Raw genomic sequence first — 19,626 nt, forward strand, 5'->3', positions numbered from 1 at the left:
GCAACTCCAAAGGAAAAGAAAGCTGAAAAACAAAAAGGTCCCACTGGGATCGCACACGGCGGTATTCAGCTCAATTACTTATTAAAGCACCGGCAGAGCATAGACTTTTTTCAGTACATTACTTATTCAATCAGAGCTCCAGCTCTCTCAGACTGATCCCTTAAGAAAAAGCAAACAACTTTCCCTGTTTGTTTCCAGCTGCATCACAAAAGTCTTTAAAGACTTCAGGCTGCAAAGAAAACTGTTTGTCTTTGGGTCATGGTAGCTCCACCAGGAGCTTGTGGGTGAATCCAGTACAGCTCTGATTGACTAGTGAGGGCACAGGCCCATCGAGCTAAGGAAGCTGCTTGGATTTTTCCATGTAACTCCGTGACACACCTCCAACCTAGAATGGTGCTGCTTGTGCAGGACAGGAGATGCAGGTTAGACAGCGATGAACAACCTCCTTGTGGTAACCAAGGGTTGGTTTTTTTTCCAGGAGATGAGATCAATTTGCCAGCAGATTAGTCTAAACCAGGAATAGCTCAGCAGGTCTTTAAACACAGAAGTTAACCTTACGTCTAGGCAAGATGGGGATGCCACGTTGCTCACCTTGAATGGGGAGGGAGGGAAACAACCTCCATCAAATATGTTGAGGTAGAAGACATTGGCTCACCTTCTGTTAGCTGTTAAGTCAGTAACCTCTCTACTCCAGACAACCAGAATAACGTAAGGTAGACAAGCTGGCAAAAAAACATGTGATTTTGGAAACTAAAGGACAGCAGGTCCTTCCATCACTGGGGCTTTTTTAAAGGGATGTGCATGTAAGAGCAAGAAACCTGTGGTTCCTTGGCAGGCTAATGTGCATTCCTGAAAAGAGAAAAAGAAAAGAGTGGTGGAAGTCTTACAGCAGCATTTCTTCAAAGGGCCTTTCAAGGGGGAGATTTACTGAGTCTTATTCTAGCTGACACTAGTCAGTGAACATGTGCAACTTTGGTGAGCTGGAAAAAAAAGAGCTTGTCTATAAATTCTTATACTCCAGACACCATTCCTCAGAGGCCAGCCCTAATAAACCCATCACCACAGCAATACTATAATTCAGTGGTCCTCAAATCCTGGCCCTTCAGAGCCTTGCACCTCAGTCTTTTCTCAGGGACTCCTTCAGCAAGCACACAGTGCATCAGCTACCCCAAGGAAAGTGTTTTAATGCTAATGTGGGACACATCAGAGAGCCCCAACCCAGCCCAAAAGAGAAGGAAGTGTTTCCTTTTCCCTATCCAGAGAACAGCTCAGGCTCAGAAAGTAGTTAAACCATCTAAACAATATCCTCCTAGCACCACATAATGCTTTGCTAGGAGCCAATATATTATCTATAAATGTTCTAACCTGTGCCACGAGCTGGGAAACGTAAGCTTTAACCTTCTTCAGCTGAGTAAGAAATTGACCCTGAATTTCCCATTTCAGAGGCAAATAAAGCCACAAAGCTACAAGAGACATCAGTCTTCTTACTCTGATAAGCCAAATGAGCTGATACTCAAGAAATTGTGACCAAAACTGCACAAAGCTAAAAAAGCTCTCTGAATCCCTTCCCTGTGTGGTTAACCTTGATGTCAAACCAGTAACCAGGCAGAACTAAAGACTAATAATGGTGGTAATAGTGCTTAAACTAGTAGGCATTGTTTAACGTGCATTAATGAATCCTTCTGTACCTCTCTACAGCCTTGCTCAATGACAAAGCAACTGCTGACGGTGGAGGTCTGTGAGAAGTATTATACGTTTTAGCACTGTACCTTGGGACCCAGAATAATAAGCACATAAAAGAGATAGATGTGTATTTGTAATGCCACCTTTTAAAGCAATTGCTTAAAAGAAGCCTGCTTTAGAAACTCGGAAATGTAATTCTTGACCTTCCTGAGTAATCATACTAATATCAAGAGAAGTTATAATTATTCAATTGTGAACAAAAAAAGGCACTGTTCGTACTCGCAAATGAAGCACTTAAATATAAAAGGGAGAGCAAAGGAGGAACATGCCCATTCCCCTGCCACTCCGGAGGTGAGTCATGGCAAGGGGTCCCCACCCTCACCGTAGAGATGCAGCAGGGACAGGGAGAGTGCTCCTATGCCACTGTAATGTGAAGAATATGAATTTGAGTCACCCAGCTCCAGCAGGGACATAATCTTGCTCTCAAATACTCAATAAAGAGATCCTCTTCTCCCTGCAATTCCCTAGGCACATTACAACTTCTACAAGAAGGGAAGAAAGGCTTCAGTCACTTTCATTAACCAAGTCTGCTTTATTCCCAGAAGAAATTTTATCCTAAGGGAAAGATGCCGGCACTGCAGAATGGTGCAGTAAAGTGTTCCCACTTGCACAGGATGATTTAGGATGTTCATTCAAATTCTGTGACTTCCACACATCTCTCTAGAAAGATCTACTGGCTTGTATTTTCTCTTAAGATTTTCTCAGCTAGAGGCTACTTAACCTGGACTAAAACATTTGAAGTGAAAGAGTAGTAACAGAGCAAGACAGTCATCAGTTCTGCTGAGATCTCCAAGAGAGAAATAGGATATTGGTGGTATCAAAAAACATGACCTTCATGCCCTGTTGGGAGCAGAGCCCGACTTCTGCAGTCACACTCGGCACAGCACAAAAAGTCTTACAGCCACAACACCTGAAGGAGGAAAGGAAAACAGAATAACCCCAAACCAGTATGCAGATGAACTGACTGCTTTTTGAAACAGACAGGAAACATGTAAAACTTCCCATGTTTGTTCCCTCATTTTCTTTTTTACAAAACTGATGTCAAGTAAAACATTGTACAATGGTGTCTGTATCACATAAGGGCTCTGTGCTTTCCATAATTTATAAAATCCAAACACATCATGTTTTATCACACAACAGACTTTCCGTAGTGTCATATAACAAGAATTCCCCTTCTCTGAAGATTCCATGGAGTCTTTAAAGACTTTAATCAGCCTTCATACCACAAATCTCCACATATTAAAGAAAGATGGGATTAAGTTGGTGTGCTTCTGCTGTCTGTTGGTTTCACGTAGGCAGAGATATAAACATCAACCAGCTACAGATGTACAGAAGATAGCCTCAAAAGATTTAAGCAGGAGAAGTTGTGGAATTGAGATACTCTGCCAGATAGGTATGCAGAGGCTGGCACAATTGCATAATCAGAGCTGATAGGGATGAGTAGAGTGATTCATAGATACAAGGGACTTGACTTTGTCATCCAGCTATTCCAAAACAGCAATGATCTGAAAAAGTACCTAAGAAAAATTGAAGTTACAAACACACAGAGCAATATGATGCTTTTTTAATCAAGTTTTCAATCATGATGTAATTTTTTCCACCAACACACTCAAATACAGACATTTAAAAATTATTTGTCTACTAAGAGGAACAAAATGATTTAAACAACTCCAGTAAATTCTGAGCAAATCTTTTCTGATCTTCTCCTTGGGAGTCCACTCTTCAGCCAACTTATAAATTTTGTTTGCTTCTATTTCGCAAGACAAGAAGAGGTTGGGTTGTAGACAACCTTCTGTTCAAGCTCAGCATATCTTTTCAGAAGTGGACAATAGATCTAAAAAGGAAAAAGAAATAAATATGCCTAGGTCAAAAAATTAGATTTTTAAATCATGCTGCAGTTTTTAACTGCATCTTCAGACCTGAAAAACGCAGCATCTTTGTAGGTACCTAAAGGTTTGGGTTTTTTTTCCCTAATTAGTTGAAGAAAATGCTGCAGAGTCTTCCTTCTTCAAATGCCACAGTCCTTTTTACCATCTCTCCTATACAGCTTAATTTTATGACACGCACAGGTTGTTCGTATTGTGGCTGACTTCTTGCCATAAGCAGAAGTCATTACACTTCCAGAGAAGCAGCTCAGCTGAAGTCACCTCTCCCAGTCTGACATGCCCCCTCCATAATAGCTGTCCTAATCACCGAGGCAGAACTCCTGTCCTTGCCTCCCTCCGCTACCTCAGGATGGATCACTGCCTCTGTCACCTCCTCCTCTGCCTTGCTAATAAGCACAGTCAAACACCACCGTCAGAAAGGTCTTCCTTGGCCAATATGCTGACCAGGGCCTTCTAAAATACACTTCACACACCCTCTACCACCCCTCTCATACTCCCATATCTATTTGAGCTTCTTTTCTCCTTCATATCTTTCATAGCCATGACTTATCTACAATCTGCTCCATGGCCAGGCTCCTCACTCCCTGATCCCAGGCCCAGGGGGACAAATAGAGACCCAACTTCTTTCCACAACTACATCAAATATCTTTCCTTCCCAAAAGTACTTCCCTAGCTAGAATTCTCCAGGAATTTTTACATATCGAATTGTTACAACCATAAAAAGAAGAATCAAGACTCAAATTCAAAACTCCAGATTCAAACACACTCTATGCTTTTGAATATGGGCAAGATTCATGTTGGGATTTGGTTTGTTACCTTTTTTTTTTTTCTTCTCTCTTATTCCAATTCATCACAGGACGTATCGCAGAAGATGAGCTGCTTGTATGTGACCAGGTTACATAGCAGAAATCCTGAATAGAGCCTAGCCCTACTGCTGGCTCGAACCCAAAACATCTAGATCTTGGAAATACACCTTCTTCCTTATCTCCTCTTTCTGGTTTTAACTGTCCATCTAATAAAATCAGTAGTTTGACAAGATTCACTCATTTGCTGGCTCGAGCACAAAGAAAGGACTGCTAGGAGCCAGTGTGAGGTCTGGTACAGGCTGGAGCAGTCCTTAGGAGGATGCCATAAGGTCATATCCCTGCCGCAATGAATCCTAGGGGCCGCCAGTCTAGTCTACAAGCCCTCTGTACTGATGTTATTCATAATCATGGCAGTCTCACTCCTGGCTCCAGGTTCAGAGAGGTTATAGAGCCATAATGAATCATACCCAGTAAAGTGAATTACTGCTCTCATCAATAAGTGAGATCCAGCATTTAAATGCATTTTATCCTTTTCCAGGTAAGATCCACAGCCAACAACTGTATATGTATATGCACGAAAAATTCAGGAGGAAAATGTTTCAAGCGTAAACTATGAAGCCGTAGGAAGAGACAGGGTTGTTCTTATGCAGTTTTATGCACAGTCCTGCAGGAGCCAGAGTGTCTATAACAGTCACATTTTTTCAGAGAAAAAAAAAAAAAAAAAAAAAATCACAGTTTTCTCATCTAGGAAATAAAGAATTAGCATCTTTTGATTTTGTGTTTCAATTGATGGTAAAATATCCAGTTTCTGTGTTTCCTTCTTCCTGAATGATTGCTTCAGTTTGAGCAGTGAAACTTGGATTTATCTCTTCATTCCCACTTCCACCATGGCAGGTCAGAGCAACTTAATGGACAAATTCTGCAGAAGGAGCCTGTTTTGATCAACTCTTCCCTTTTACCAACCAGATGTTACAGAAGTTAAAATACATTTCTACAACAGATTAAGTATATGAAGGGGAAGAAGAGAAGGAGCATCCACAGCAAACGGAAAGAGACACTGCTAGCCAAGGCATCATCAGGACAGTTTTTAACCCATCTCACAGTGACTGAGTCTTAGAGTCTCTTTCACTGATTAAAACACAGAAATCTACTCACTCCTACCTCTGCAACAGACTCATTCAGTGACTCCGGGCAAGTCATTTAACATGTATGTGCCCCAACTCCTCTTCTCCACAGGACAGTGATACTGAGGTCATGGAGATTTATGCAGATTTATGGGGTTAGAAAATAAAATGCACCACTATTATGAACTGCCACATGACTCGGCATGGTATTTTTAACTAACTACATGAGGGCCTTGGGGGCTCAGTGAAGTACATATATATATTCTTTTCATGTTCTCAAAGAATATTATTGCTCCCATTTCCTCTAAATATACACAGCAGAGTAAACAAAATATTGAGCAGGCAACTATGGCTATACTGGGAGTATCAGCATGTCAAACAAAAACAGCTCCTTTATTCACTGAAGCATCTATAATCGAGCCTCACTATTTCTTACTTTGCTGTTCCGTAAATTTGATAAACTCTAAGCACTTCTCAGCAAAGATTCAGCACAACAGAGCTGCAGTGCTAAGTGAGCTCAGGCAGTAAGAAAGCAGGCTCCATATTACTTACCCAGCAGTATCTTCACAAAATACACAACAGACCATTTAGTAGAAGGCTGGGAAGTATTATTGTTAATACATCACTCTAAATTAAAATTTGTCAAAATAAATGAACAACCACATTTAGTGATACAGTTTCTTTTCCTGTTTATTGGACTTAAGCACTTAGCTTGCTAATTGAGAAAATTCAGGCATTTGCAATAAGCTTCTCAGCCATTAGGTGTAAATGAATGCTGCATTATGGACCATCTGAAAAAAATGCAAACAAAAAATTAAGACTATCCCTTGCACTCTGTTCCTGTTCATTTGGGGTAAAAAGCAGCACAGTCCAGAGGGCTAAGCCAAAGTCTTAAATCCCTCTTCCTCAGGGAATTTGGCTGTAATACCACCAGTACATCATGGCTGATAAACGCAGCAGTACTACAAGCTTTTCACAAGCAGTATTTTACATGCCAGCTTGACACCAGCTGAAGCTTGGGGCCAAAGCAGTGCAGCTCCCATGAAGTACAGAGAAGAAAAGCCAAACTGCACTGACCGAGAACATGGCCTGAGCACGCACACAGTTGTGTCTATGAAAGATGCTTCTCCACGTCTGCCGTGACTGAACTCCCTCTGCAGAACCTCGGGCAACTCCTCCTAAGTGATTCCAGAAGTCTTTTTCCTGAGGCAATTATATAGATTTATTTTTATAATTGAGGTCCAAAGGGAATAAAGAACTCTCAGTGATGCATAAAAACTCAAGAACATAAATCCCCTCTCTGTCATAGCCTCAAACTTAATATATCAAACCATGATATTCAACAAAAGTAATTATATGTATCACAACATGAACCTTATTATTGTCCATAATTTAATTGTCTTTGCTGTATTACCACTTTTTCTCCTGCTTATCTCTATAGCCTACTCCACAACATCAGCAGTACTCTGATGGCTTCATTTCCAAACCCTAAACTTCTCTCCTGGGACAATCTGGCCACACTCCAACCGTCCCACAAATAAATAAGAAAATGCCAATGATAAATATTGCATTATAACAGAGAATAACTTAACCTGCCCTCTCTGGAAAATCTAGTCAAATAGATGTTACCTTGCTCTCTAGTCTAAATCAAATATGTTATCCTATGCTATATCTCACCATAGTACCAGCCTATGAACTCAACATAGCTTTTACCGTTTACATTGTCCCTGCTGCCCTCTAAAAGCAAAACCAGCTACAAATTATTACTGCAAGTGACAATCCACATGGATCCTTCTATCTCCTGCAATGCTATGTTAGCCAATGATTGGAGCAATTCAAAATTTACAATTTACAAAGATGATGCTGATGATTATCTAATTTTAATCTACCGAGTACATTTAATCTACCCTGAATAGATTAAAATTAATCAGTCTCTCACAAACACTTGTTACTTTTGATAGGTCCTTTTTTTTAAAAAAAACTGAACTCAAATTACTCAAAGAGATTTTCTTAAGAAATCAGGAGTTACAAATGTTTTATTTTTAAATCACAGCAGTTGTTCACCTTTCTTAACACAGAAAGAATACTAGTAAAGCAGAAAGAATATGACAGTTTCCTGAAATACTCTGAAGACTGCTCCAAGGAACCATACCTCAAACAGTTACTTTATTTACTTCAGATATTCATTCTGCAAGCCTATCTTAATCAGTTTAATAGGTTAAAAAAAATATTGGCTACACAAATCACCTTAATCAAACTTCCATCAATACCTATTATATTTTTGTCGTTGTATTATTATTACCTACCTTGCACTAAATTATCAACCTAAACCAATTCTAGAAAACTACCTCCCCCCTCCAAAATCTAACTCAACAAAAATATCATTATTTTACATCAATAAATAGGTCATTATAACCTTCCTGGGTAATAAGGTCACTTCTATAAATCTACCTACTTACAAGGCAATTCACCGAAGTCAAGAAAACCTGTTAGGTCTACATTTTCCCTTCTTGAATTTTTGCAGGATTAATACATCTCACTAGAGTCAATAATGCAATCAAAAATTACACATCCAGAGGTAGCGAACTGCACTACGCCTTCTCCCTACAAAGCCCTACAGGAAAATATTACAATAAATGTGACACTATGTCACAGGCACACGACTTGTATAAACACAAGAGATCAACTCCAGACAATCATGTTCTCTCTCATGCTTTTTTGCTTAATTAACCAACTAGCCAACCATCTCTGTTTTAAGAGATTACTAAAATAGATCTCAATTCTAATGCTGGAATAATTGATTCTTTCTGTCTGTTACCATGTATTTATTACTCTAGAATTTCCTGGTTATTTCTGTCATGCTCAGTGGTTCTGATTAATCTTTCTCCTCAGGGGGATAGGAGGTGAGATGACTCCAAAAAGGTGAGATGACTCTTTAATTTTTGCTATTCTGAAAATACAGAAGGAGGAATCATCATGTTAAACCTCAGATGACTGATCTCAGCTAGTTAGGTTGAGTAAGTGACCAAAGACTATCACCATGGTGGTTACCACCAGAATACCTTATGACCTGTTTGGGTATCGACAGAATTAGAAACAAGCTCAAGTGAGCCCCCACACCCTACAAATATACTGTGCAATCAGGTTCAACTAAGAGAGTTAGGGTCAGCCACAGGGAGGAATTTATCCTCTTTGAAATGGTCTCTTCAAGGCAGGATGGTCTGCTACAGGATAAAGTCACATTTTTGCTAGACAAGTTGGAACGTATGGGACTTCAGCTTCCACTAACTACTAATTCATCACCCATCACAAGCAATATGTACCCCATTTTGTGACTTCATTCCATTTTACTTGCCCATCAGTTTAATTGAACCAGAAAAGCTGTTTTGTGTGCCCTGCCCTTCCTTTTTGAAATCACATTCGTTATCACAAACGATCCCTCAGCAATCAAAGCAAAATGCAACTTTTTGCATTTTTGGTTCCTGGAAAACCCTACTGCATGCATAAGCCTTGGCAATGAAGAGGAAGCTACATCAAACTGTTGTGTTTGACCTCTGTCTATAGGAGGTTTTCCTCTCTCCAATGATCTAACACATGTTGTCTCCAACCTATACCAGGAAGAAAGGATGAACCCTGAGCAGATTGCTGTGTTATAACCTGTTTTTTCTCCACCCTGCCAAGATTTAGTTGTGGCCATCCAAAAAACGTAGGGAAGTGGTCCAGGGAATTTCACATTGGTTAGCCAGAGTCTTTCAGAAGAGCTCCTCAGTGAGACAGAACTTAACCTCAGGATGACTCTGAAGTTTATAAAAAGAACCGTCATTTAAGTGAAAGGCTCTAACCTCAACACAATGAAACTGGATGGACAGGGAGATGCAGCTCTGTAAAAAACAGAATCAAACTGACTCATCACATTATGAATTTTTACTGCACTGTTCATGCTAACACACTGTATTACTGACAGGCCCTCTGGCTTTCTGCAGTTTCACGGCCATGAAACCAGCCAAGGAATCTACCATCAACTACAAAATTGTAAGACAGGAAGAAAACAAATATTATGTGGAATACGTAATTGCAAGAAGCTGCTTTTAATGGAATGAAGCTGGCAAGCTAAGCTAAAGCACAGGAATGGTTGTTCCTTCACATGCTGTTTGGCCACTATCTTCTCTATCATTCACTCTTATCTACTGGGCAATAATTCACTGCTGTACATCATTTAAAACCAATAAAAAGATGTGCTACGAGAGCTAGATCTAACCAAGTGGAAAAGGAGAAGAAAAGTATCGAGGGGGAGATAATTAACTCTTTTAGCTTCCAGGCCATTTTATGCAGACAGTAAAATAGAAAGAGGTAAATGAATTTCCCACTGATCTTTCCAGTTAGGTTAGCTTGGCCCCTGCAGGGGTACAAGGTACTTGCTGCTCTTGCAAGGCCCCTGTGAGTGACAGCTGTGTTCCCTGCCCTTGAGTTTTACAGCTGAAGCAGCACCAAGGGGTCAAAAGCAGGTCTCAGCACTCTCCACCTCCACACAAGCCAGCCTGGCAGCTTTTCAGCAGACAGCATTTTTGGTGGGGACAGGGCAGCAACGTGAGGTTGAATCAGACACCAGGGATCTGCTCTTGAAGTGTATTCTCTGCAGAAGGCTTCAGCTGCAGCACACACAACACAGGCCATTGCTGTTAATTATTTTATCTTTTAAAATGAGGGGGGAAGGTTGAGTAAATGAGATCAGATCAATCAAGTTTAAATTATTCAATGTCTTAATATTTCTGAAGGGGACTTCTATTCGATTACTGAGCTCCTCCATCTCAGTTAATAATTAAATAATATGCTGGCAGGCACAATGCAGCATGATCATTTCTATTATTACTCATGATGATATCTGGTGCTTCACTACACATGTAGCTGGGAGTTAGTAGTTCTGGCAGATCATTAATTTCCCAGTTTAAATAAAAGCTTTAAAACCTTGTTGCCTGTAGTTAGGGCACATCCAAATGTCATAAATGGAGAGCACAAGGCTGTGTTGATGTAAAAGAAGTTTCTGCAGAGCTGAAGACAGAGTTGGATTCACCTTTGGTTATTTAAACTTGTGTTCTCTACGAATCTTACTATATTGTATTGTTTATTTATTACTGGACATTGTATTTCAGAAGCTGTTGTAAACTAAGGCCTTTGGCACCTGACAGCGAGAGGTGCAGGGCTGCACTGGAAGGCCTGAGACAACGATTCCTTCCTTGGTTTTACAAGGGCTGGAATGACATAGTTAGGAACAATGACTATTTCTTTTGCTTTACCTATGTGACCCCATAAAGCACAAGCTTCACGTTCAAATGCACCGAAATTCCCAGGATGGACATGGTACCAAAGATTTGTGCCTACTGAATCCTCCCAGTTGGCACGCTTTCCAATTGGGAGCTACAAATGAAGATATACGATTGCTGACCACTGTTTAAGATCAGACAGGAAGGATTTTTGAGGATGTGTTCCAAGAGGCCAGAAGGCACTGTCACCACACCTTTTTCCATGCTGCTTGCTGCAAACAAGTCAAGATTATTTTATCAATATTATCAGTTACAACCTGACCATCCTGTATCCAAATTCAACCTATTTTATAACTTTTTCTGACCCTCAAGGAACAGATTTTGCTCTTTGATCACACCCAGTTAGAAAAAAAAAAAAAAAAAAAAAAAAAATCATTCTCGCACACCTGGATGGAGTGATCAGATTATTGCACCATTACAACACTAAAGATCTCCCAAAATCAAATCTATCTTTACAACAAGGAACAAGAATTGTGTACCAAATGTTTCTTAAATTAATCTATTTTACTAGAAGAATTAGCAAACCACTACATCTTGAAGAAGACAGGAAATGAAAAGAAAAATGGTATTCCCAAGCTTGCTCACCTCCTCAGCCCCAGCAGTTGGTGTAACAGCCAATCTAGGCTCCGGTGCTAATTTCACAACATCAGCCAAGGACACATTCATCTCAGCTACAAGCCCTGCAATGAGAATCACAATCCTGATCAATGCAAAAAGCACGATGAGGGATGTGCCTTGACTCCCTGGCAAATTAATACATTATATTGATCTTCTCTGGTCAGGTCAGCATTCAGGATTGAAGGATAAATGGCAGAAGATCTTACATTCCCACGCGCTAGCCCAGGAAGTTAGGACTCTCTGATTGAGTTTTTGCCAATCACTCAATTCACACCCTGGAGAATAGGTAAGCAGCAGAAATGCTATTCAACAATATCAGTAATTATTTATGGTTACAACAACACAGTAAACAGCAGTGAAAATACGTGGAAGCAAGGAATTCAAGGACAAAATGTGACTAAACAAAAAAAGGAAGTGAAAACACTGTCAAGAAAATAAGCTACAAATTATTAAATATATTTATATATAAGGAAGCAGAGTAATAGGGGAGTTCTGCTACTACTGCATTTTGCTTTGCAAGTGAATTGCAGCATTTCAGGAGTTTCTTGTACACCTGCTAAGAACCCCAGGCTAACTGTGGAACACCCTACTTGAAGACGTACACTGCAATATTATTAAGGAGTCCTTGCCATCAATATTTCATTTATATTAGTAGTCTTCACTTTTACTCAATTCCTTTGCCTGGCCAAGAGTGAGTCAGCTGAAAGCATCAATCAGAAATGCCATTTAGAAACATACACAGCAAGCCCCTGGGGCTTGGCTGGCAGAGTACCTGAGCTGAGGAGTTCCTCCATCAGCATGGCATCTGAAATCTTCACTCAAACGCTCTGTCAACCAAGCTTCAAGATTTCATATGCCAAACTGGCAGAGGGAATACACATCTTCCGTACGTACAAAATATCTGCACAACCTTTAATGATGGCTCCACATTTCACATGCATTCATGGGCAAGGAATTTGCCTGCAGCATTAGGTGCTGGGAAGCTTCTGGTGGCTTCTGAAGCAGCAGACAAAGTCTGAGTACAGAGAAAAACAGTTTGGAAACTTGGCCCCCCAAGATGGAAAAATAGTCCCATTGTGGCTTCAAACATACTGATAACCTAACAGTACTGTTTCCACTGTCCTGCAAAAGCATACTTTGCATGACAGAACCTTTGTGTCTCTTCTGGAAATAAAGAGGAGACCATGCTGTGTGCATTAAACACATCAACTCAAGTTTTGGCTGTGCAATTTTCTGTGCTGTTTTCAAATGCAAGAGAGCATGTAGTCTTCAGATGTTATAATGTGACAGCAGAATTTGCTTCTAAAATTAAAACTTGGCTGATTTCTTCTGATGGCTGATGTTATCTTTTCCATGCTTGTTGCAATCCCATGATCTTACATGAACTTGTACAGAAGCTATCCATGTCTTAAGGTCCAAATCCTAAAGCTTCTAATCAGAAAAACTGTGGCTAACAAAAGTTGGCCTAAATAAGGACTTTGGAATTTGATACATGCTTAGCTGTAAGATATTAGAAACTGGTTTAAAATACGTAAATAAAATTTCCTGCCTGGGATTCAACTCTTAAATGGCCGATGGCCCACCCTTAACATACACCTGCATGCATTCATAGATCAAATTAATTAACATTTTAAATCTGGGACTTGGGCTGCTGCATTACAGTGAGTGGTGTAGTACAGCAAGCAAAATGACTGGTCAACCTAAGAGTATCCCAAGATTTACACTTTTACAAGAGAAAGTGCATACTTGAGCATGGAGCCCAGGACACCTTGCACATCCTTCATCTTGACGTTTAAAAGCTGGAAGATACATATAAGGTTTAATAACATTTACTTGGCCAGCAGTATTGCCGGTCCTGTCATCTCCGCCCTCTCTGATCTTCTTTGCTAGAATTGACCTTTTGTTTGGTTTGACCAGACAATCCAGCCTGGTCCACACACTGAGGCAGCAGGCTACACCAGCATCTTCAGGTGGCTGTATTCGTCTAAGAGCAGCACATGGATTTAGCAACTTAACACATCAAGGTCCTAGATCTTCCCCTGTCAGTACCAACAGTTTCCAGGCCCTATTCCTTGGTTGAGAAGCAGGCACCAGACTTGAATTATAATGTAAATGTTATTCTTGGGCCTGATCCAAGTGTACTAAGAGCAAAAACCCCTCTTTGACCTGAGTCACCTTCCAGTCAGATTCACACAGCTTTATTCTCCCCTCATTTTCAGTAATGTTAATCCCAAGTATTAACCAACTGAAATTAAATGCCCAGACTGCTCAGAAGTATCTCCTTACAGTCTTACCGTGAATTGCTCTGTAAGCACTTCCTAAACAAGCAGAATTGGCAGTATCGATAGTGTACACCGGTGCGTTGAACACATCAGACAGGACCTGAGAAGTACCAAAGCATCGGTTATGCATGTCCATGAAAGACAAGGGATAAGCAATCCCCTATCACTGCTTAGGAAAACAATTAGCTACCGTATAACTCAGCCAAGCATTTGGGTACACACAGAAAGAAGCACTGCAGGCAACAATGAGTCCTGAACTTGTCACACACCAGGGTATTGGTACATCTGAGCTAGAGATATAACTGCAGCCAGGAAACAAAGTCTCATTTCTCTCCAGGTCTCTCTATTACAAATTCAGAGGAGTCTAGGTCCAAGCATCATCTCCCTCATAAGGCAAAACAGTCCATGCCAAAGACTTACAATGGGGCAAGGAGATCTGCTCAGGAACCCACAGCTGGTGCCTGTTTTCTACCATCATGCTTATGACTGAGCCAAGTGGGAAGGAAGGAAAGAGGAACCAGTCATGGCTCCTCAATTCTTAACTTTGATAAAAGAAAAGCTCCAGCAGTATGAAGGCCTGCTAAGCCTGTCTTCTACGTTTACCAGGAATTTTCCTGTATTCAAGGGATCTTTAGCTATGAAGATATACCAAGACACTTCTCAACTTGGCTTGAGCAATACAAAGAAAATTTTACAGGCAAATAATTTGTTACGGTATCCAACAGATACTAAAGTTATTCAACCACACATCGTTCTGCATTGAAATCGTCACCAGGCATCTCACACTCACTGAGTACGTGTGCTCTTCCCCACAGTGCATGTTTAAGAAAACAGATACAAGAAGGGGAAAAATGAAGACATATTTGGATAGGGACATAGGAGGTTCAGTAACTGTACTCCAGAAACATTGTCAACAAACTCTTTCCATTTTGGTTTCATCACCTCTAGGATTGCAGGTGCCCCTCAGGCTGAGCAATGCAAGAAGCAGGTAAAAATTCAGATTTAACATCTGCTGGTTTTGTTACTTTTGCCAAAGGGAACAGTGTATCACCCGATTTATAATCATACAATCAAGTCTAAAATAAGGCCAGAGCATCCAGGAATCCAAACCATTTGGATTAGTGATCTGCAACCCCAATCCAGGAATTTATAGCCCTACTGATCATGGGCCCCAAGGCTTCATAAAAGATGACTAACAAATTCAATCCATATATGCTATCGAAAAAAAATAGTATGTGACATTTCTAAATGATTTTGCCTCTTTCTCTAAAAGTTTGTGGGGAATCTGCAAACTAAAACCTCTGAAAATCACCAATTTTTATAATTTTAAACAAAAATGGCTGTCTGCTAACTAGAATCCAATGGAAGCCTGAGCTTATGCATTTAAAACTCTCTCTTCTGGTAAGATAGCCAAGTCAGTATTGCCTAACTTTGCTTGCAAGCCAGCACTGAGCAATACATGAGCTTCAGTGCAGCACTGAGCAATACATGAGCTTCAGTGCTAGACGACAAATGGAAAATTAATCACGGTATCCATTAAAAAGCCCTCTGGAAATTTTAAGGTCACAGAGCGCTGGTTCCACTGCCCATCCTGCCAGCCAATACTACTGCATTGTTTTAGCACACTCCCCATCTGCTTCTTCATCTCATCTCTAATCTGTATTTCTTAACTTTGAATTGTACGTTCTTTTGGACAACAGAGGTCTTTTTTGTTTTGTTTTGTTTTGCATCTCTGCACAGCCTTATACAATGCAGCTCTATACTGAATGTTAATAAGTGCTGTAATACTACAAATAATAACTACCTTTTGTGACAATTAAAATTATTCAAAGTTCATATATTTAGTAATTTGAAACTATGGTCTTTCTCATGAATAATTTTAAAAGAAACTGTTAGAGGTTTTACTGTTAAAGATATTTCACTGTGTTTCATGTGGTCATTAACCAAGCGCCACGTATGTTATAAAAAGGCTCCCAGAACCATGAAGAAAGCCACCCTACTATACTTTTTTAACAGATTTTCCTAAGTTGCCTCCTTTGCGGTGTAAAATATAGGAGTTAGTGAATGCTGATTAATTAAATGATAGTCTTTTGTAGCCCTGGAACAAATTACCCAAAATTGACCATGATAAGAGTGGAAGTTGTTATACTTCGTGCAACTGATATGGTTTCTGAAGTTTTGATTAAATTAAAAAGGAGGATCCAATTAACCAGTGATTGAATTAAATGGTTGACACTGTATTGATCATATTATTTTAAGACACCTTTAATGAGTTTTAAAAGCAGCTGTATTGTTACACGCGAATAGCAAGCACCACAGCCACCACTCTCCCATCCCCACAATTTTTCAGCTGTGTATATCGCAGAATTACATGTTATAATGATGAGTGGTGTTCCTCAGGGGTCAGTTTTGGGACCACCACTGTTTAACATGGGGAGGGACTCTCTATCAGGGAGTGTAGTAATAGGACAAGGGGTAATGGTTTTAAATTGAAAGAAGGTAGATTCAGATTAGATAGAAAGAAGAAATTCTTAACTGTGAGGGTGGTGAGACACTGGAACAGGTTGCCCAGAGAGGTTGTGGCTGCCCCCTCCCTGGCAGTGTTCAAGGCCATGTTGGACAGGGCTTTCAGCAACCTGGTCTAGTGGAAGGTGTCCCTGCCCATGGCAGAGGGGGTGGAACTAGATGATCTATAAGGTCCCTTCCAACCCAAACCATTCTGTGATTCTATGATAAGGTCATTCAGTTTCTGCCTTCATTCCACAGCAAGGAAAACCTACTGACACCTAAATCGGGGATACAGCTTTAAAAACAAACTCATATATATATTAATCCAATCTCTTTCCTGATGTATCCTTCGTAGAATTACTCCAGCAGGGACCATGTTTTAAGCAATTAATCTATCAGTTAATTTTTCAACATCAAGTTCCTAAGCAAAATAACCAAAGCAAATGAAGAGAAGTGACATCTACAGGCAAAACATGCCAAATTTGTTGTGTCCCAATCAGCTGTACAACCAATGGTTATACAAACATGTGTTTTAGATGCCTTAGGAGAGAGTGAGCTTTCTGCTCTTTGCCCTTCAACCTCCAGCTCAGGATTCGTAGAGCAGACAAGTTTCCTTTCATATGACTGCAATTGTCAAAGAATATGGTACATAGTTGAGGCTGTCCTCTAGACTCTCTCTAGCTGACGGAAAGGAACTGGCATCTCCAGAAAGCAATTCACCCTGTGTTGACTAACTTCAATACCAGGACTCAGCCCAAGATTAAGACAGGTGCCTTTTGGTGTAAACATCTAACTCCAGGTTGTGTCTGCACCTCTAGTTAAAGGGGAGCTTGTCAAGGCAGTCAGTGGAGTAGAGAAAGCTCTCTGGCTCACCCAGAGGGAGACATCTACGTTTAATAAGTTAAAATACCATCCAGTTTCTTTTGCACTGTAACTGACCGGATCTCCCCTGACCATTACAGGATTGGCAGATTGTAGACAGACATCACATTGCAGATGACTGGGTTCACGCAAGATGAATCCCAACCCAGATGTGTAGTTCCATGATAGCAAAACCCAGGTGAGAGGCCTCTCGCCATTCGTGAGGAAGGCTTTGCCATACCTCAGTGGGCAGAAACAGAGAGCGTGCAGTACACTGTTCTCAAGAAGACAGGCGAAGGATCTTAACCAGGGCTGGATGTGCAGCAACAGCAGCAGAAGAGGGAAGTGGGAAGAGGGGGGACAGACTGTACAGAAGCGTAGCCTCCCCTGATATGTGACACAATGCTAATAAGTAACAGATATTCAGAACAACAAGGGTAGGGTTAGGGGGTTTATTTGGGGTTTTTTGTTTGTTTGGGGTGGGGTTTTTGAGTATTCAGCTCCAGCAAAATCCCCCTCCAACTTTGATCTGAATTACAAAAACTACAAAAATCTCAGGTACCATATCAAGCCTCCTCTTGATTTCTTTGCTGACTGATTTGATGTAAGTGATGAGACCTGGAAATCACCAGTGCTTCAGATACACATTCATAAAACTAGTCGAGTGTAAAAAAAACTTTAAAGTTCAATATAAAATCAGCATTGAGCTAAGTTTCCACACTAAACCTGAAGAAAAGCCCCAAAGACCTGCAACAGATTCAAAAGCCCATATCCATACCTTCCTGTGCAGCTGCAGTGATCTGGATTCAGTACACCAAAATAAAGGTGCAGATGTAACTGCAAGTTCAGTTCAAATTATTTAATTTTCTACTTACCTGTAAGATCTTTTTATTGTGAGATGCACCACCAGTAGCCAAAATCCTTGTTCTGGGCACTGCAATGCAATACAACACAACATATAGATCAGACTGAAAGTGCATAAGTGCATATTGTCAAGATTTGCACTACTGAACCAAGCAATGAGAACAAGGAGGTGGGAGTCAGATGGTCTGGGCTTTCTCTCTGTACCTCTAATTTACCTTCTGTAAAAAAGGAGGTAAGACCAATTACCCACCTTTCCAAGGCACATTAGAACACTTCCTTAGAAGAGGCAACATAAATATTGCAGATCTGTTATTACTATAGTGCTACCAAAGTCAGGGAGATTTGCAAAAGAGATATACAATAAGAAAGGCAGAGTGTTATTATACTACAGTTCTGGTTTGAGGTCAGATTGGTTTGGCTTATAGCTATATATACACAAACTGACAGATAACCTTTAAAATCAGCAGTATTTTCCAAATTTATCTCCTCATGACGTTCACAGTCAGAGTTCACTGAAATCTGGGCAATCCCTATATGCCTGAATGACAAGGAAGTGTGTCAAAAGGTAATTACAGATGGTCTAAGTCACCAATAAAATAAAAAAATACCTGAATCTTCATCCAATGCAAAACCACAGCTTTGGGGGTGTTAAAAAAAAATTATCCTGCATTCTTTAGTCCTTAAAGAAGCCCACCCTTCCTTCTCACATTCCTGAATGTCTGTCCTGTGTCTTATCATACTGTGCATGCTCCTCTGGAGCATGGCATGCAACAAGCCATGCATCTATCTATAACCACAATTCAGCAAGGCATTATGAACACAAGTAATCCAGATGATCTCACTGAAATTCTTCAAAGGCTGAAAAAAAAATGCATAAATACTTCGATATCATATATTTTAAAAATCTAAACACTTAATTAGCTTGATTTATAACAATAATAAGTGATACAATCACGTGTACCCTCCCAAAAGGGGAAATTTATTGTGGTTATTGTTTTGTTACCTTAACCTCCTTTTTAATAAAAGCTAATTTATTTCTCACAAGGCAAAGCTGGTCAACTTATACTGATGCCCTAAATAACTTATAGTCATTTATCCTTTCAAGTATCTTAATGACAAAGCCCCAAAGACAGAATTAGAAACAAAGACAAGATGCAGCTCACCGTGCCATTTCTAGACCCACAGCTAGGTGCTCAGGTGGAGTCTAAGACCCAGACAAAGCATTGCATGGGGGACCCTATTTTACTGATAAATTTAATTTTATTTTCCTCTTTGGAGGATATTCAGTGATGCACAAATTGGGTTTTAAAAGCCATTAGGATCTCTGTCAATGTCAGTAAACAAATAAAACAAACAGCAGAGTGATTCCTCAGGGAAAACAAGTTTCAATTATACCAACACAGAGTGACAGATCCCTGCCAAGATTATCACAACAACATAATAGCACAGAAACCAGTGAAAAATAACTAGTAAGCCTCTGTTCCTAGAAACCAAACTGAACTCTACATGATTTGCCTAGTAGTTGCAATTCTGTCTTGCTACACCTTGTTGTGAATATAAATTCTTGCAGAACTACCATATCCAACATGAAAACACCACGTTTCAGAGACAGC

The 19,626-nt window shown here is 40.2% G+C and overlaps 1 protein-coding gene across 7 annotated transcripts in view; it reads right to left on the reverse strand.

Annotated features, from left to right (window-relative positions):
- Positions 1-3,291: 3,291 nt before the first annotated feature.
- XYLB (xylulokinase) overlaps positions 3,292-19,626 on the reverse strand; it is an 83,721-nt gene continuing 67,386 nt past the window's right edge. For 4 of the 7 annotated variants that reach the window (XM_074831043.1, XM_074831025.1, XM_074831015.1 and 1 more), the window contains 5 exons: positions 18,025-18,083; positions 13,793-13,880; positions 11,466-11,560; positions 6,637-6,762; positions 3,292-3,577 (listed from right to left, as the gene is read on the reverse strand). In XM_074831043.1, the coding sequence (XP_074687144.1) occupies positions 3,494-3,577; positions 6,637-6,762; positions 11,466-11,560; positions 13,793-13,880; positions 18,025-18,083 (452 nt within the window). In that variant the 3' untranslated portion in view covers positions 3,292-3,493. Of the gene's footprint in view, positions 3,578-3,733; positions 6,351-6,636; positions 6,763-11,465; positions 11,561-13,792; positions 13,881-18,024; positions 18,084-19,626 lie in introns of those variants that run through there. The other 3 variants (XM_074831052.1, XM_074831063.1, XM_074831034.1) reach the window with 2 other exon arrangements.

This window comes from Strix aluco, chromosome 1 (genome assembly GCF_031877795.1).
Source record: "Strix aluco isolate bStrAlu1 chromosome 1, bStrAlu1.hap1, whole genome shotgun sequence".
In the NCBI taxonomy this organism is placed as follows: domain Eukaryota; kingdom Metazoa; phylum Chordata; class Aves; order Strigiformes; family Strigidae; genus Strix; species Strix aluco.